At 37.2% G+C, this 19,518-nt stretch overlaps 2 protein-coding genes across 2 annotated transcripts in view; one reads left to right on the plus strand and one right to left on the minus strand.

Annotated features, from left to right (window-relative positions):
- LOC593501 (angiotensin-converting enzyme) overlaps positions 1–13,892 on the plus strand; it is a 34,229-nt gene extending 20,337 nt beyond the window's left edge. The window contains exons 15-26 of the mRNA XM_031000076.1: positions 407–565; positions 1,915–2,002; positions 3,086–3,229; positions 3,844–4,035; positions 4,877–4,974; positions 8,835–9,007; positions 9,385–9,608; positions 10,087–10,231; positions 11,428–11,526; positions 11,923–12,045; positions 12,348–12,529; positions 13,487–13,892. Coding sequence (XP_030855936.1) covers positions 407–565; positions 1,915–2,002; positions 3,086–3,229; positions 3,844–4,035; positions 4,877–4,974; positions 8,835–9,007; positions 9,385–9,608; positions 10,087–10,231; positions 11,428–11,526; positions 11,923–12,045; positions 12,348–12,529; positions 13,487–13,575 — 1,716 coding nt within the window. The 3' untranslated portion in view covers positions 13,576–13,892. The remainder of the gene's footprint in view (positions 1–406; positions 566–1,914; positions 2,003–3,085; positions 3,230–3,843; positions 4,036–4,876; positions 4,975–8,834; positions 9,008–9,384; positions 9,609–10,086; positions 10,232–11,427; positions 11,527–11,922; positions 12,046–12,347; positions 12,530–13,486) is intronic.
- A 1,478-nt stretch (positions 13,893–15,370) lies between these two features.
- The window catches only part of LOC100889485 (angiotensin-converting enzyme), a 36,274-nt gene continuing 32,126 nt past the window's right edge, over positions 15,371–19,518 (minus strand). The window contains exons 9-13 of the mRNA XM_003724564.3: positions 19,273–19,417; positions 18,477–18,575; positions 17,278–17,400; positions 16,464–16,645; positions 15,371–15,802 (exon numbers count right to left, since the gene is read on the minus strand). Of these exons, the coding sequence (XP_003724612.2) occupies positions 15,720–15,802; positions 16,464–16,645; positions 17,278–17,400; positions 18,477–18,575; positions 19,273–19,417 (632 nt within the window). The 3' untranslated portion in view covers positions 15,371–15,719. The remainder of the gene's footprint in view (positions 15,803–16,463; positions 16,646–17,277; positions 17,401–18,476; positions 18,576–19,272; positions 19,418–19,518) is intronic.

Genomic DNA, 19,518 nt, shown 5'->3' on the forward strand with positions numbered 1-19,518 from the left:
AGAGAGAGAAAGAGAAAGAGAAAGAGAGAGAGAGAGAGAGAGAGAGAGAGAGAAAGAGAGAGAGAGAAAGAGTGAGAGAAGGGAAAAGGGATGGGAAATTTCGAGTATAGAAGCTGGAAAGGTTGCCTGACTTTGGCTAGATAGGGGGTTAAGGTCGAAATAGGATTAAATGAAGAGACATATTGACCAACAAAGATAAGGAGGGAAGAGAAAGAGAAAAAGAGAAAGAGAGAGTGAGATGGAGACAAAATGAAAATAGTACATAGACAGATAAGTATTAGACGTAAAAAGACGTAAAAAGACGGGGTACAGCTGTACGTGTATGTGGGAGGCGGATGAGCACAATGTTACTGAACGTAACCTCTTCACGAAGTAAACCATAGTCATTTCTTTTTTCCTCTCTTAGATTGACAATAGTCTCCGCTTAGCCAACTTTTCGAAGGAGATGAGAGACCTTGCCCTTGTTTTTAACGCTACTGACTTCACGGATACCAACCAACGGCACTTCAGAAAGGCTGTCTTCATTGGAAATGCCGCTCTCAAAAACAAATCTGAGATTCAAGAAGTCAGTATAATGTGATTCTTTTTTCCTTCTATTTTGTAAGTTATTTTTCATATCGATAAGGCACCGATATCCATAACGATTAACGGTACACCTTACTTGTACTTCAGGTGCCCTACTTAAACATACACACATCATATATATTTACTTGAAAATAACATTGTCGTTATACCATTAGCATTATCGGTGAAGTTTGACTAGCCATATGTATAGATAGATCAAGATCACTCTATATTAATGATTAAAAGACCCTCATACGATCAGAGGTGAATTGAAGGTTCTCTAAAAAGGGGGAAGCTGCCCAGAAGCATAATTAAAATCCCCGATAAGCAAGAAAAAGGTTATCTGATCTTTTAGTGTTTTTTTTCCTGCGTATGGCATGGGGCATTTGTGCCACCCTTCAAAATTCAAACTACACCAGTCTATAAGATGAATATGTCAGCGCCATGCAATGTGAGAGGAGAATTACACATAAATAAAGGTCACGCTCGCAACTACTTTTGAAAAACCAACGCAAGGGCAATTTAATAACCACATGAATATACCATAGAAATCATGTTCATATTGCGTGATAAGTTATTGTCATGTTCACACAAGGCAACTGAAATTGTTAAGTACATAGTAGTTGCGGTCTGTGTTGAAGGCACTCCCTGAATTTTCCAAATATATATTTTGAAAAATCATTTAAAAATGATATTGAAAGCAAGATTTAATGGATAGCCAATTAAATAAAGCGAATTTAAAATGACCCTTCCCCGCGTTGAGATAATATCATTATTTAGAATTATTACTTGATTATTTTGAATTATTTTGATAATGCAAATTATTCTATATATTGCAACACGTTTATTATTGTTCTAAACAAATTTAAGGTGGATTAAAGGGCTGTGTTCTGACATTTTAACCGGAATAAATATCGTAATATAATTATTATAAATTTATTTTTATTAAGTATTTGGCGTCACCTGTGTCTGGGAGGTGAAAAATGAATGTAACCTTTAAGTTCCTCCTCCCAGTATAGCTAGGTGGGGGGGGGGGGGCTGCAGGTGGACTACTAGTTCACTACACCGGGGGTTCCCCTACTCTTATACGAATAGTGCAAAGGGTTATTTACGTGCAAAGGTGGTGACTTATAATCTCAACACAGGGCCTCCATTTATCGTCCTTTCCGAGGGACGGATTGTTTTCCACTGTGGGAGGGGCACGTAGGCTTCATTCATCCACCTGAGTTGGATTCTATATTAGGTTCGACAGGCAGACGCAATACCGACTGAGCCAACTATAGTAAAAGTTTGTCCTGTAATATACAATTTGTCATTATTTTCATACTACTATTATTATATTTTGTTTAGGGGGCAACGTTGGTTGCGAGAATGAAAGGACGATTCTCCACCGGCCAGGCGTGTAAAGAGGACGGGACGTGTTACAACCTACAGCCAGGTAAAACGATAAATAAAAAAATCCTCATAGCTCTCAGACAGGGGCAGATTCAGGGGTGTCACGAGTGTTCTCTTTGTTCACCATTTGGAGTACTAATTTGCACTGATCAATAAATAGGTGATATGGGTAAATGGTTTTTATTCGGCGAAGAGATATAACTCGAATCGGCGTAGAATTGTGTTGTGAAACACCTGACTTGAATTGACAGATCAATATGATTTTCGGTATGAGCTAGATGGCGACGACAACGCCGGTTCCGATTTATTGTAGTTGGAATTGTAATCTATCACATTTTGCTTGTGTCATATGCTAATTGCGATCTCACCAGTCAAAATGTTAAAGCATGTGCAAAAAATATAATGTAATATATTATTAATGACTGCTTTGAGAGACATAGTTGTTTTTATACGCTCAAGGGAAGGTTAAAATCGAGCTATTGCAACCTTCCCGAGAGCGTATAAAAACAACTATGTCTCGAAAATGGCTGGCTGGCTGGCTGGATGGCTGGATTTCTTAAGTGAGGTATATAATAGAAATTAGAGTAGTTCTTTCTTTTCAATGTTTGCCTACATTAACGTTCCTCTTCCAACTCGTTACCATGAATACTGATTTATCTAATGCCCGATAAAACATGATGCGTAATTTTACCGACTGGACTGCGTCAGCGTCTGTCAATGGTTATATCGTACACAGAGTGATTGCGAAATGACCATTGCAAACATTGCGTTGAATTAATGACGTATGGGTTATATTAATTGACTTCCCAGGCTTTATTAGCGCACGTATACGTAATCAATGGTAATGGGGACTTTTAGATTCTGCACGACGAGAACGCGGACTGCCCTTCTAAGGCAATGTGTCGTCACTGCCAGTGCCTTAAAAGGACGTCACATTGCCTTAAAAAGGCAGTCCACGTTCTCGTCGTGCAGAATCTAAAAGTCCCTATTAACGCAATACCAATGACGTCTCGTGTACAACGGGCATGATAGTAATTAGGCTAGTGACGTTTGTTCTTGAAGTAGAATTCTCTTAGATACTAATCATCTGTTTCGAATTGTCCGATGAAAACATTCCGTTATAAAGGTTTGACAAGAATCATGGGATATTCTAGAAACTACAGCGAGCTTTTTTGGGCTTGGGATGCCTGGCGTGATGCAGTTGGACCCGCAAACCGCCAGGATTTTGCTCGTTACGTCGTGCTGAAGAACAAAGTAGCTGTTGCAAACGGTATTCCCCTATATTTTTCATTTTTATAATCACTTGGTGTAGTATGAATACAGTCTTAATATGTTTTTGTTGATATCATTTACGTCAATTTTAAATGCAGTGAATAATTTGACGATGTTTATTGCGACTATGTAACTTTTCTTGCACATAATGTGGGGTGATTAAAGTTCAACAAACTCTCCATGCTAGCCGGAACCCCGGTCGAAAACGCCCAATGTGTAATTTTATAATGTTTATTCCGAGTTAAAATTATTCGTCGCAGAGAATATGAAATATAAAATATGTCTTATTGATAAGAAAGTATGATTAAATCAGGGACATATCGAATCCGTTATTTTGCGTGATATTTGGGCAGGTCCATACTTACCTGAATTAGAAGCATTAAAAGTACAGAAATAATATTGACAAATGTTTGAAGAAAACATATTTTAATTATTACTCGATTTTCCTCTCATGATTGTTTAATATGCGGCTACGCTGATTTATCTGTTTTTATTCAAGTAACCACTTTGGCCGAATGAGTCATCAGCTAAAATTTAGATCTGTGATTCTCATCAGGCATTGGATTCTCCCCGATTGCTTTATTCTCTGGAACTTTTATTTTTCGATGGCAGAGGAACCGAATGCTGCTGCCTACTGGCAATCATCATACGAAGATGAGGACTTCCCCAGAGTAGCCGAGGAGCTCTACCAGCAGATAAAGCCACTCTTTGAACAACTCCATGCCTATGTGAGGAGGAAGTTATATCAAGTCTATGGACCAAAGTACATCAATCTTAAAGGACCTATCCCAGCACACTTAGTAGGTATGTGTTCTCGTACGTGACGAGGGGGTGACGATAAATCGATCCAGCTGTTTTTGTATTCGACACATGATCTGGTAACAATTGCTTCGCGGTCAATAATAAACTTCAACCCGGAACCAAACATGATCAAACACATCCCTAAACTCGACCCTGAACCAAACATGAATGACAACCCTAAACTCGACCCTGGACCTGACCTTACATCTAATTGTAACCCAAACCCTATTCCTCGAGAGATTAAACCCAGAGCTATTATTGTCTTCCGAGCAGATTCGGATCACATTTCACACATGCAAGTTCATACCAACGGCATGTACACGGCTTTTGTGGGCATTATGAACTGGAACAGAAGAATAAACTGGACATGTCCCATCCATTCAGTTAGTTTGGATGAGGGCAGTGGGATCGAAACATCGATACATGTTTTAATTCCTATACCTCCCCTCCCCCTGCTCCCGCCGAGCAAGAATTAAAGGCCAGCAGGGATACCGAAATCATATTCTCCGTAAATACATATTTCTTTTGCATCCCTTTCTGACCAACCTCGTTCTCGAAATGTCTATCTTTCATTTTTGTTTACAAAGGTTAGAGAAATAAAATGTTTTTTCAGATCGCTGTTAATTTAATATCCCATCAGCCAAAACAAATGAAACCATTTATATTTTAAAGTTTTGACAAAATAAAAGAGTATAAAAGAGTATAGTACTATAAATTTACAAAGAATGGTATAAGAAAAAAAAACGGTTTTAATGATAAATAAAGAAATTACTCAATCTAATTAATTTCAGAGCAATAACATTTTCTTTTTAAATAATATTTTTATTTATGATCTTGCATTTAGGAAACATGTGGGCACAGACTTGGGCCGGATTGTTCGATTTATGTGAGCCTTTCCCGAATAAGACACGAGTCGATGTTACTCAGAGTATGGTTGAACAGGTAAGACACGAGTCGATGTTACTCAGAGTATGGTTGAACAGGTAAGACACGAGTCGATGTTACTCAGAGTATGGTTGAACAGGTAAGACGATAAACATCAGACGCTTTCATCAGTCCAATTCAATATGCACAATTTTGTTTAGATATAAATTGCCCCTGGTTTGTTGAGGTTACCATGCTTCCATGTTTGTATTGTTTCTGATGATATTAATATGATGTTATTTCAAGACATTATATTAATTCAATTGAACTAAATTGGTCATTGGTTTAATAACTTAGTCTAAAAAACCTCGAGTCCAGGTCGAAACGAGTCAGTAGTAGTAGTGTTCGGTTCCCCAATCAAAAGAACCGAGTCACGAGGGGTTGCGCTCGCAAGTGAAGTTGGACTTGAGTCTCGAGTCATTAGAGACTTTTTGATTTGCACGACGAAAACGTTGACTGCTACATGTGACATTTTTTTAAGGCAATGTGACGTCCTTTTAAGGCACTGGCAGTGCTCGGTATTGCCTTAAAAAGAATGTCACATTGCCTTAAAAGGATGTCACAGGTAGCAGTCCACGCTCTAGTCGTGCAAATCTAAAAGTCCCTAGTGTAGGCCAAGATGAGTCATACGAAAGAGGCATACGCCAAGGATGTCCATTGTCAGCTCTGCTGTTTATCTTAGCTGCCGAGCCCATGGCAAACAAAGTGAGAAAAAAATAATAATATTAAACCAATAGAAATGGTCGGGTATGACCTTAAACTATAGGTTGTTGCAATATGCCGACGATACATTATTTTTCGTTCCGGATGAAACTTCATTAAAGGGAAGTTTACATGAACTGAATCAGTTTGGCGAAGTAGCAGGTCCAAGAATAAATAAAGAAAAGACAGCCATGATATCGTTAGGAGACACTGAAAGAAGTTGGAATTTAGAGAAACATGATCTGAAATGGACCCACAAGCCTATAAGATATTTAGGTTACTATATATATTTTAATAATAATGAAGCTCTAAAGATGGACTGGGAGCAGAAGTTGATAAAATTGAGGAAAATTCTTTATAGCTGGACAAAAAGAAGCTTAACCATTTTTGGAAGAGTCACGGTACTGAAAAGTCTAGCACTTAGCCAAGTTACTCACTTGATCATGGTTGATTCCATCCCCCCAAACTTTTTGAAGATGATAGAAGGCATTATATTCAAATTTATTTGGAGTGGGAAAACAGAAAGAAAAACAGAAAAAATCAAAAGGGTTTCTCTTATGGAAGACTACAGTAAAGGCGGTATAAAAATACTTGACATACAAAGGCAATTGTTCAGTTTCCGACTGAAATGGTGGGGTAGATTTTTGAGAGTAAGAGAGTAATGGAGCGTGGAAAACATTGTTTCCTTACTGGTTCAACTTATTGGGAGGCATCAATTTACTGTTGAACTGCTCTTATAATATAACCACACTTAATGATATTCTAGTTCAAAATAAAATTCCGTCATTTTACGTAGAAATCTTGAAGGCATGGGAAATAATTAGATACTACACTACAGTGAAAGATGTTTGTATATCTATAAATGAACCAGTGACAGTTTCAGATCAGATTATTTGGCACAACAAACATGTGGTGTATGATAATCAGTCGCTCTTTTATAAAGGCTGGTACGACAGTGGTCTAGTATTCTTAGGAGACCTTTTTACGAGAGATGGCTTTCGGTCAACAGAATATATTATATCGCAGGTGCATTCCGTACGAAAATGCAATGCAATGTTTGACTATGCAAGACTTAAACGAGCGATACCACCTGTATGGGTCACTAGTTTAAAGAAGAATTTATGCATGAATATACTAGCTATGCCTGGATTACATTTGGCCTGCGATTAGTCTACGGAGCCCGTATCCTGCCCGTATCCCCTTTTCCGTGCGGCCTCTGTGCGGAGGCAGGAGGCGACCGTGAGATTTTCGTACGGATTCACGGGCTCCGCAGCCCTTACGATTTTGTTTCGCGAGAAGTTAAACAAATTTGAAAAAAATCGTAAGCCCGTAGCCCGTATACATGTCGTAGGTGGCATTGCACAATCCCCGCACGGGCATCGCCCGGAGGCGAAATTGTTATTCCCAAACAGGTTTGCAATTTCTTATATTTCCGTTCCTCTCAATGGCTGATATGTTCTACGTCATTAGCAGCTTGGAAAGAAGTCACAAACAATTAGACTTTGATTTTGTATTGCTTTGCCTCACTATTTATAAAGGCAAAAAAACTAAATAAACTGAGACTTGAACCCACAACTCTGAGTTTGTATTACGCTGTCCTTACTGATTGAGCCAACGATGGGTTGAGGAAAAGTGATTCTGCATGATTTCTATAACCCATTCACTCACCCTAACGGTTACGTCATTGCTAATGATGTAACAAATCAGCCAATCAGATGACCGGAAATATTAGCATTGGCAAACCTGTTTGGGAATATAAAAAAATAGCCGCCCGGAGGCCTCGCACTGATTGTGCAGCAAATGTACGATTTTTCGGTGAACATGGGGGCAAAAAAATCGTACAGAGATTGTAGACTCGTGGGCATTCGCACGGCCATTGCACAGCTATCGCAAGGTTGCTGCTCGCTGCCCGTGCAGTATCCGTGATATTGAGCTGTCATCTTTGCACGGAAGCTGCACGGGCTCCTTACGATTTCCGTGCGGAGGCTGCGGAGACTGCACGGCTACTGCATTCAAATTGCCCCCGAGGGCCAACACAATATATGGCACGATGCTCGTAGCTAATGTAAACACAAACATCGTACCCCGTAGCCTCCTACGATGTCTACGAAAAATCGTAGACTAATTTATCGTACAGCGCCCGGGGCAAATGTAATCCAGGCATTACACATGTTGCCTTTATTGGAAAAAAAAACTTAATGTAGATATTGATTGGTCTATGGTATTTAAGCGTAATCTTTCACAAATTAGAGAAAGCAAATTACGAGAGTTTAACTTGAAAATACTGTATAATCTATTGCCAGTAAGAAGTAATCTTTTCAAATGGGGAATATCCAATGACTATGTATGCCCAAAATGTAATATTAAAGAGGATATGAATCACGCATTTATAGAATGCAAACTAATTGAGCCTTTCATTAAACATCTGAAAGAAATATTAAGAGATATATACAAAATAAAGATACTGACGTTCAGTATCCAACACCTGCTCAAAATAGATTGTGAAAGTCATTGTACTCTATTTTTTACAATAGCATTTTGGACCATTTATAAATTGATTGTTAAACGAAATATAACTGGGATAGACAAGAGAAAAGTTGCTTCTAAACAACATTTCCCTAGAGAAATTACAAACAGATTGGAAGGTAATTCAAACTTAAAGATGATTCGATTCGAGTCGTTTCAGGCCGTAAGTCCTGCCTGTAACCCCTGCCAGTTCAAGGTTGTGGGCGTTAACTGCTTCCTTTCGAATATTATATTCCAATATGTTACTTTTATGAGCCTTTTCACCCCGACAAACAAGCAATTAATTGAAAGAGTGAACGTCAATCTAAATGTAATTTATACAGTATATTGTTCTGAAAGATTAAAATATGCCAGTGAACAAGGCTTCTGAATTACATTATAAATGCATGACATTGTGAATGATTGATATAACATGGAATATGGCACATTCATGTATGACTTTTTAATTTTTTTTTTTTTACTAGTTTCATAGCGCTTGTTAATCATATAGCTGCCATTAATTTCTTTTAAAATAACAAAAAAGTCCCGGTAAAGTTTTTACCCATGCATTTGGGTTACATCAAAGGGGAAGAAAAAAAAAGGGATTTTCTGAAAATGTTAAAGCTGATTATAATTGATCTTTGTCAATCTTCCTGTTTGTAAATAATTAGAACTACACCGTCATTAAGATGTTTGAATTAGCGGATGAGTTTTTCACCTCTCTGGGCTTAATTCCCGTACCAACATCGCTCTGGAACGAATCCATGTTCGAACGTCCTACAGACGGCAGGAAGGTTAACTGCCATGCCTCTGCCTGGGACTTCTACAACCAAGTCGACTTCAGGTTCGTTGCCTAAAAATCTCGTAAGGCTTTTGCCCCGTTTAAGTGTGTTTAAACCTGAAAATAAATGTGCATCCACGCCATCTCGCTGACTATCTATTCGATTAGCTATTCATGCTCAATTATGCATATAAAGGTGTGTTGCATAGTCAAATACACGATAGGTGTACATAGAAAATGAGATCATAAATGTAATGAACAATAGTGCGAATATGACTCATGATTTAACATATTTTTGGATATTGTGCAATGTTGTTTTGAATATATAAAGTGTAACACGATGACAATCATCACTGAAATATCGTCAGCATCGCCATCATTATCACCAATAACAAGAAGATCATCTTCATTTTCAATGTTTATTAATTTTCTTGTCACAGAATCAAGATGTGTACGGAAATAACAATGGGCCACCTGCTCACCATACATCACGAATTAGGACACATCCAGTACTACATGCAATATAAAGAACAGCACGTTCAGTTCCGTAGTGGAGCTAACCCGGCCTTTCACGAGGCCGTGGGCGATGTCATGTCCCTTTCGGTCTCCACACCCAGACATCTCCATACCATCGGTCTCCTGGACGAACTCGAAGAGGACGACGGTAATAATCATCGTTTTAAAATTTATATCAGCTTATATCACTGGCGGACTTCAGGGGGGAGGGGGGGGGGGGGGCAATCGGCCAGTGTCTTAATCGGCTACGTGACAACACCTGTATTATAATAGTTTGTGATAGCTTAATACGTGAAACCTAAAAGCGACAAACTAAAATCAATAGGTTTTAAATACCTCTTGCCTTCTTTCACCCCCTCTTCCTCCTAACCAAAACGTTTGTTAGTTGGATATAGGCAGGGAGATGGAAGGGAAGCCGTTTAATTGAACATCTTCCAAACTACATCATTCTAATTTAAGCCCAGTATTCTCTGGGTAAAGTTGTATCCCCCCTCCCTGCTAGAGAAAAAGGGGGGATCGGTTGGATAAGGGATATGTTCTGATTAAAACGGTGTTCAACATACTTATTTAAAATTAGTATTCTTTGCAAAATAAAAAACTTAGTATTCTTATATTAACGTTGACAGAAGCTGATCTGAATCATTTGATGAAGGTTGCTCTGACCAAAATAGCCTTCTTACCCTTTGGATACCTGATGGATCAGTGGAGATGGAGTGTCTTCGAGGGGACCACACCTTCTTCCAAATACAACGAAGACTGGTGGAAACTAAGGCAAGGTCCAATTTGATATTTTATTTCCACAAAAAAAAATCAATTTAGCTTTAAGATTCTCATTTTTGTCTCGCCTGCGTAGCAAAAAGCGAGACATAGGCGCCGCTTTTCCGGCTGCGGCGGCGGCGTCAACGTCAAAAACTTAACCTAAGGTTAAGTTTTTGAATTTTTGATATCATTTTTAAAGTATAAGTTCTTAGTCAATGAAACTTTGACGATAGGGTAATCAAGTATCCCCAATCATATGAGTATAATTTCAGATCACAAAGTCAAGGTCAAAGGTCATTTCAGGTCAACAGACTTGGACTATGTTGTAGCATCATCATCGAAAACTTAACCTAAGGTTAAGTTTTTGAATTTTTGATATAATTTTGAAAGTATAAGTTCTTAGTCAATGAAACTTGGACTATAGGGTTATCAAGTCTCCCCAATCATGTGAGTAGAATTTCAGGTCACTAAGTTAAGGTCAAAGGTCATTTAAGGTCAACAAACTTAGACTTTGTTGTGGCATCAACATCAAGATTTTAAAAATGCTTCTTTTTCGTTATTTTTCAACCGATTTTGATTCTGATTGTTTCATATGATAGGGCTAGGAGGGGGATTTAAAATTTCTACACAGAATCGTGCAATTCATTATCTATGCTAATTTATGCAAATTTTTTCGAAATCACAAAAAAGGCTTCTTCTCCTTCATTTCTCGACCGATTTTGATTTGGTTTGCTTTATATCGTAGAGCTAACTTTGGTACACTAAACTTCTACACAGAATTTTGAAATTGTTCTCCATTAATTAATTATGGTAATTTATGCAAATTTATTCCCAAAATAACAAAAATTGCTTCTTTTCCCTCATTTCTTGACCGATTTTGATTTGGTTTGCCTTATCTGGTAGAGCTAAATTTGGAACACTAAACTTCTACACAGAATTGTGAGATTTCGCTCCATTGATTATTTATGGTACTTTATGCAAATGAAATGAATTTATGTCCCTTCCAGGGCATCAAATTTTTATTTTTTCACCAGTTCAAAAGTGTACCACATAAAATTTACGATATTTGTTGTTGCGAGATGCGGATGAGCGCTACGTCATTGACGTTCTGGTTTATCATATTGTATTGCGTTATGCAGGCGAGACCGCCGAGAGCGTTTCCCTTGTTCTTATCATAATTTTGGCTTTCACAATTAATCTCATTTCAGGTTGAAGTATCAGGGCCTTATTCCACCCAATAAGCGAACTGAAGATGATTTTGATCCCGCTGCTAAGTACCACATATCAGCTGGGGTTCCTTACATCAGGTGAGTGCGTCATGTTGCCATGGTAAAAGTCGTTTTTTTAATAATATAGACCTACTTTGAAAAGTACAAATTCTTTTAAATGTAAAGTTGAGTAGCGGCCATGCGATTACAATGTGTAAAAAGCTGTCTGGACACGACTCGGGAAGGTTGATGTGTAGTGCATTTAAAAGTGACTCACACTTTGAGATTACTATGATCAAAATGAAAAGAAAAACGCTCTAAGGATTAAAATGTGATATTCTATATTCACCGAAGAAAGACTGTCCTGTTTATGCTTGTCTCCAAAACAGAACTTTGTGGAAGATTACAGCTTATACGGCATGAACGTGAGTTTGGGAACTAATTTTTACTGTTTTTAAAATTCTTTTATTTCGTTTCCTCTAACTTTGTTCCTAGGTACTTCATCAGTTTCCTTCTCCAGTTCCAGTTTCACGATGCTTTGTGCAAAGCGGCGGGTCATGATGGTCCGCTACACCGATGTGATATATACAGATCTAGAGAAGCAGGGACACTGCTCTCGTAAGTTCCAAAGGAATTCTAGTTATTGTAATATCACAAAAGTCTAGTTCTTAAGGCAGGATCCATGCAGGATTCTGTTAAAGTGAGGGTGGGGTGGCACAGTTTTTAATTAAAATAACAAGAAAGAAAAAAAGTATATAATACCTTTTTATGCTATTTGTAATATCTCGAAAATATACAAGAACCCAGAACTTAGGTTCCCATGTATTTAACCCTTTGATTAGTAGGGGACACGAGAACAATTAGGAGCACATTTTTCATTTAAGTACGTAACACAATAGTCTTGATGGTTTTCTATACAGAAACATGTTAAGTAAAGGTTCAAGCCAGCCATGGGATGAGGCACTAGAAGCAGTCACAGGAACCAAGGAGATTAACGCGACAGCATTGATGACTTACTTTCAACCTTTGATTGAATACCTGAGTCAGGAGAATCTAAAGAATGGCGAAACCCTAGGCTGGCCGGAGATGTACACTCCTCTCGGTAAGAAACAAACTTTTGCAAATCACCAAAATAAACCCGACCCATAGATGAATTTAAAGAGAAGGTTGAGTTCGGGTAAAGACTGAAAATAATATCTGAGCTTTTCTCATTCTTTAATCATCAATTAGAAGAATATTATTATAGTGCTGTCCTTTCCCCTAAAAAAGTTACCTTTCACTTGCCATTATAATCGAAAAATGAAACGTTCGAACCAAACTTTGCTTGTGTATAGTCCTGTATACCCATTTCTGTGTCCATTAGGTGTGATTTGTTAGCGTGTCTGAGTCAATATCTTTTAATTTTGATCATTACAACAATATGCGTGTAGAATGTAAGCACACGACAGATATTCAACTTAATCAGTATCATATTCATAGAGCCTTTATACCCCCACCACTAATCAACAGTGTCTTTGATCTCTAAACATGTGTCTCCTTATATTCTAATCTAAGTTGTATGACACATGCTCCTGCGACAACGGTCTATTTCAAACACGAAGTGAATTCCTAACTTCAACTTTAGATCAAACACTATACCTAACCCTAACCCTTACCATAAACTAATTATCTAACTAACTAACCTATTTACCCTTATCTGAAATGAAGCCCGGAGTAATTGTCGCCAAAGTAATTTTAGGAGCACTCCTTATTTAAAGTTAAATGATCGATGCTACCCAATGGGTTCGGGTTTGATTGCCATATCCCAAGTTTTAATTTGTCTCGGAGAGTATGCAGATTGCTTTTAAATATTTAGCAGGCCTAACCCAAGGTAATTTTTTTACAATAAATAATAATAATAATAATAATAATAAACAAATTAACCAAATCCAAACTAGGCTTGCTACGATTTAACAATAAACAAGAACTTGCAGTCATGATACAAGTACGAATATAATTTCTCATCTTTTTGGATGATTCAATGTATGGATAATGACTTATTTTCTTTATCTTTAAACAGACCCTTCTGTTGGAGTTGGAACCATGTTCTCACCTACATTCATACTAGTACTTTTACCAGCAGCTCTATGGATACTACTTCACTACTGATACTGTAACTGGATTTCTTTCTAATGTCTCGTTGGTTGTCGATAATTTCATACAGATTGCGTTTATGTGTTGCAATAGACACAAAAAACCTCACAATAGCCTATAAGATGGTTGTTGTTGGTAGTAGTTTAATGGCGTTCATTCAGTATTGATTATAAACGCCATATCTTCAGTTTTATAAGAAAATCAGTTATACATAAGAAAACTGAGAATATTAAGATGTGTAATGATATAATAGTAACGCAATTTATTAGGAGTCTCTGGATGGTTTGCAACTTCGTGTTTCTGTTTTTTTATAAGTTTAATCTGGTCAGCCCGGTTTCGATTGCATGGAAAACTAGCTTTGCCCGATTTGAAACAGGCTTCTCGGCTACTAGTACTCGACGTTCGTGCGCAGTGATCAAGAGTGTAGTTTTATATACATGTATATTAGATAGCTTAGACAGATACCGAGATGTGATTAGTCCAGAGCTCGTCACGTAATATCAATTGTGAGGATCCAAATTGTTATATTTTCCTGGCCGGTCACTTTTCAGTGTTACATGTATATTAACCAGCTGGTGAAATGAATATATTTTTAATCTATGCATGTCGCCCTCTTGAGGACTGTATGTCACCATTTACCAAATTAAACCATTACCGAGGGTCATTTTTTTTTCCATTTTTTTTCCCCCTTGAAATTATTTTTTTCACATTTTCTTTTTTCTTAAATGCTTTTTGGGGTAAGACATTTTTTTTTTTTCGAATTTTTTTTTTTCTCGCTTGAAATAATTTTTGCCTAATTTTTAAATTTTTTACAAGAATTTTTGTATAGGTTTTTTTCTTTAATTAACTTGAAATATTATTTTTCCATCAATTTTGTTTTTGCACTCCTTTTTCCTAAATTTTGATTGTCCCAGAAAAAAAAAAAAAAAATTTCGGGCCAAAAAAAATAAAAATCAAACAAAGTAAACAAAGAAAATATAATATAACCCTTCAGCGGTCCAAATAATGTTATATTACATCCCCTGCCAGTCAAAACTGTATAATATCCCAATTAAAATTAATATTCGAGAGATAATACGTTTTCCAAAGGGATATGCGTAAGAGGAGAAAAGGCATATCGTGGATTCCATATTGAAATACATGTACTAAATAGTACATGTATTTCAATATGGAATATGGAAAACGTATTATCTCTCGAATATTACGCAATCAATTATCATTTTACTTTAAAAGTAAAATGATAATTGATTGCGCTGTATTGTTCGTGCACTTTATTTAAAGATGTGAAATATTATATTTAAAGGTCTTGCAAATGGAATGTGTAATTGAAAGTTGTGAATCTGACGAGGTGCTGAATCAAAAGACAATCATTCGTGTTTCGTAATCGTCTAAAAGTGAGGTTGTTGTTTTATTGTAATTATAATACATTTACACAAATACATTTGAATATCAGTGATTCATTTCTTAAGAACTTAATTAAACATTCATTTCCCCATCTAAAATCACAATTATGCCAATGTACTTATAATTATTTCTAAGAATACATTTTTTTCTATTGAAACACATGGGATCATGTTTAATGTAAAGTTTCCTTCATTCAACTACAACATTGTTCTAATTGTGATAATTAATTCCACCGCATATAGGGTGAAACTATATGTACATGTACATGCTATATTCCGAATAGAGAGTATGTGTCTATTTACATAACTAAACAAGACTAATAACATGTAATCCCAATGTTTAGTTCACAATTAAAAACACACAGATGTATTCGAATTCACGTACCCAAACCCAAACGGATGGTGCAAACCTTTGACTATTAAACTATTTAGCTATTTTACTATCGACTATTGAACCGATATATCTTCGTCCTTTTACCGTACATTTATGGGGACATTTGATAATTTGTTGTTACATATTCTGTATAATTATCTACGATTTATTGATACAGTAGAAGTTTCACCTCGGTACATGCACTATCGCCTTTTTTATCGGTTCACCCCTTCTTTGGAAAGCAGGTGTGTTTTGTGACCTGTCACGTCAAAATAAGAGAGAAGACGCCGAAAATCCGTTCTAATTTTATACCATAATACCATTCTGATGTGGCGGGCCATGGCCGAGAGTATGTTGAGTGTTAAAAATATAATTGCACTTTGCTAGAATATTCTCGCAAGTATAAAGAACAGGCAGAGGAAGATCGCTGCTGTTGAAGGCTGAACGGTTACTCCAAAGTTTGGATCTGCAAAACGAACACAATATGAAGAGGAATATGTATACATTTCTTGGAATCACTCAACTGGCTTGCTTAATTTGAAAGAGTGACATACACACAATTATAAATTAGTCTATTTCATAGAACAGTGGAATGTAAATTTATATACTTAACCTAACATGTAAGTTCCCCGGTACTTTTGTTGAACTTAACTCGAAAAATGTTAGGTGAAATTCGCTCATTTTAATAGTAACCAAAGTATGCAGAGTTTTCTTACCCGCACTTTTATTGATAAAGTGAAATGCGTTATAAAAGAACGAACTATTATTATTATTATTATTATTATGTTTTCATAAGAATTCATGATTATCACAAGGTCTACGAAACAAACATTTTGAAGATTAAGTTAACTGGTCACTTCCCTTTCTACGTCAACTCACAAGACGTTTACATTTGATTTTTACAATTAATAATAGCTACATTTATATTGCGCATCTATCAATTCTAGGAGATGCTCATGGTGCCTACAAATTTCAAACTTTAGTCTAGCTGCCTAAAGGCGCTGAAGGCACTGCAGGTATCAATTTATTGCACTTGGGTGGAGAGTGGCAAATTTAGATTAATGTCTTGCCAAAGAACATTAATGCCGATGCTGAACCTTATCATTATACACAACACCTATACTAACCTGCGGGTGTGTAAGATTCCGGCCAACCGGGGACGTCACCATTTCGTTCATTCTCAGCCTCGAGATAGGTTATCAGGGGCTGGAAGTAGGAGATTAGAGCCGTAGCGTTCATGGTTCGAGACCCCGTGATGGCTTCCATGGCATTAGGCCAAGTCTCACTGGAACCCTTTTTGAGCATGTTTCTGAAATCAAGAAAACACATTTATTGCTTTATTTGTTTCAGGAAACAGAGAATGACAGAATTTTTATTTTGGACCTATATTGGAAGGCTGTATACAAATATCCTTTTACTTGTACTGCAGACTGACATAAACGGATAGTCACTCATGCAATTAATGACAATTTATTTTGTTTTGTTGTTTTTGTTGGCTGCTTTCAGTTTTTTATCAACAACATTGCTCGACTGATTTACTGTATTCTCACTGTACCTCGAAGGATTGTGCCAATACTGTTCAGAAACATGCAATAGTTATAAAGAAAACTAAAACACGATGACCATCAAGGCAGTACTGTCATTATAAACAAAACAATTTCCTATACAAAATCATTGTCTTACAGACTCTCAAAAGCCTCTCGATTCACCATATCTTTTGGTTACCACGGCGGGTGAAGATCAGAGGAGATACATGAACATGAAGGGTTGAGATGACCGAAATCTGGGCCCTATTTCACAACACTAATTGTCATCAGTGTCAAATGACAGTTTTTGTTATAAGCTACTGAAATCTTGGTTAACAGCAGATGTGTCACTGATTTTTGTCATTTGTCATTGAAAAATAGGGTTTTGTGAAACGGGTCCCTGGATTGCACTTACGACAGTAGGGTTCCAGCTTCGGTTGATCGGTAGATATCACACTTATGAAGAGGACCCGTTTGTCCTGCAGCTTTACATAAAGCATCGTGGAACTGGAACTGTATGACAAAACTGATGAAATACCTGCAGAGAATGGAACAAATCATAAAGAATTAAAACTATCCTACTCAATCGTCAAGTCCCCAACATACAAAAATCTTCTGTGTGCCCATGCCTTGAGCCAAAATGCATGGCCGTACAGAGGATTTGTTTATGTTGGGGACCGGGGTAAAGTGCAATGAATTATTGAAAATTTATTGCATTTTCCTTTTCTTTTATTATTTGTAGGAACTGCCCCCTACCCTAGCCCCCCGCTGCGTACAGTCATGGTTCAGTGGCAAAGCAATGGCCTCGTAACTTTGAGGCCCCAGGATCAAAACCGTGTCGATGTGCTATATTAGTGCCCTTTTGTGGGGCATTCATCCATATTTCTGTCATTTATGATTAGTTGATAAGCATATACACATACTTTAGCAGTCACGCAAAACAAACACTGGCCAATTATCATTCAATAAAATCTGAGGATGTATACTATATTATCTAGATCTATTAGGAATAAATCATTGTAAAAATAATTCCATAAATTGGGGTAAAAAAAAAATATTCCAACGTTATGAGCAACAGTGTACACAGTCAAATATCTTGTGTCTAAAGACTGTTAATAAAAGTACATTGGAAAGAAAGCACGGTTGGAATATTTCTTCAACGCATCTTTTCACCAGAAGAGCAGATGACTTTTTACTGGTAAGCTTCACATCGAAATATCCCATTTCATCTAATACAATTCCTGTGAGTTGAATGCAAACGTCTGCACCCAGAGTCTGTCAAGATTGTGTTTCAAGGATGTAGTCTGGAAAATACACATTTTTATCGTTGTAAAGTGCTGGAGAAACCGGGCTGCCGACTTGGGTTCGGACCCTGTATGGACACTAATACAACCACTGAGCAATAATGTGCCTCCTGGTAAAGCCGGGACCCCAAATATATTCTGTGGAGGAGGTTAGGACGGGGAGGGTGGAGTAGATATGGTTGCAACTCTATACGATCCGTCTTGTTAAAATACATCAGTGCCGCTCAAGGGATTTGAACACCGTGCCATGTACTTCATAGTCTAGTGACGTATCCACTAGACCACGGCACCTCCATGAGTTCAGGCTTACCTGATGTAAGGCACATCGGCCGGGATGTGGAACTTGGCTGCAGGGTCAAAATCTTCTTCTGTGCGAGTAACAGGTGGGATGATACCCTGGTACTGCAGTCTGTTGGAGAACACAATAATACAGTAGCTGCATCTGAAACTACTACCTCTAAAGTATTGTATCCGTATTCCTAAGATAAAAATCGCCGTTTCTTTTATTTCCACGATTGTCACTTTAATTATCAGTCAATGCAATAATATTGGTTCTTCTTCTTTTTCACCATCATCTTCTTCTTCTAGTTCTACTACTTCTTCTTCTTCTTCTTCTTCTTCTTCTATTCTTCTTCTTCTTCTTCTTCTTCTCCTTCTCCTTCTTCTTCTACTTCTTCTTCTCCTTCTTCTTCTTCTTCTATTTCTTCTTCTTCTTCTTCTTCTTCTTCTTCATCTTCTTCTTCTTCTATTTCTTCTTCTTCTTCTTCTTCTTCATCTTCTTCTATTTCTTCTTCTTCTTCTTTTATTTCTTCTTCTTCTTCTTCTTCTTCTTCTTCTTCTATTTCTTCTTCTTCTACAACAACAACAGTAGCAGCAGCGGCGGCGACAACAACGACAACAACAACACCAACAACAACAAATATTACTACTACTACTACTACTACTACTACTACTACTACAACTACTTATACTATTTTTACAACTACCGCCACTACTACTACTACTTCAACTACTGCCACTACTACTACTACTACTACTACTACTACTACAACTTCTAATAATAATAATAATACAAATACTTCAACCAATGCTACATATACTCTTACCTAAGTTTCCACCAGTCTTCAGTATACTTGGATTCTGGGGTCGTCCCATCAAAGATTCGCCATCTATACTGATCCATCAGGTAACCGAATGGCAGGAAGGAAATCTTGTCCAACGCCATGCTCATCAGGAAGTTCAGATCAGCCTCTTTAGTTGGTGAGCATGATGTTAGATAAAAAAATGAAATGAAAGGTCATTACAAATACTTAAATGTTTAGATATTAAAAAGGGACAATTTGTCAGTAATA

Source organism: Strongylocentrotus purpuratus, unplaced genomic scaffold (genome assembly GCF_000002235.5).
Source record: "Strongylocentrotus purpuratus isolate Spur 01 unplaced genomic scaffold, Spur_5.0 spur5_scaffold_6, whole genome shotgun sequence".
Classification (NCBI taxonomy): domain Eukaryota; kingdom Metazoa; phylum Echinodermata; class Echinoidea; order Camarodonta; family Strongylocentrotidae; genus Strongylocentrotus; species Strongylocentrotus purpuratus.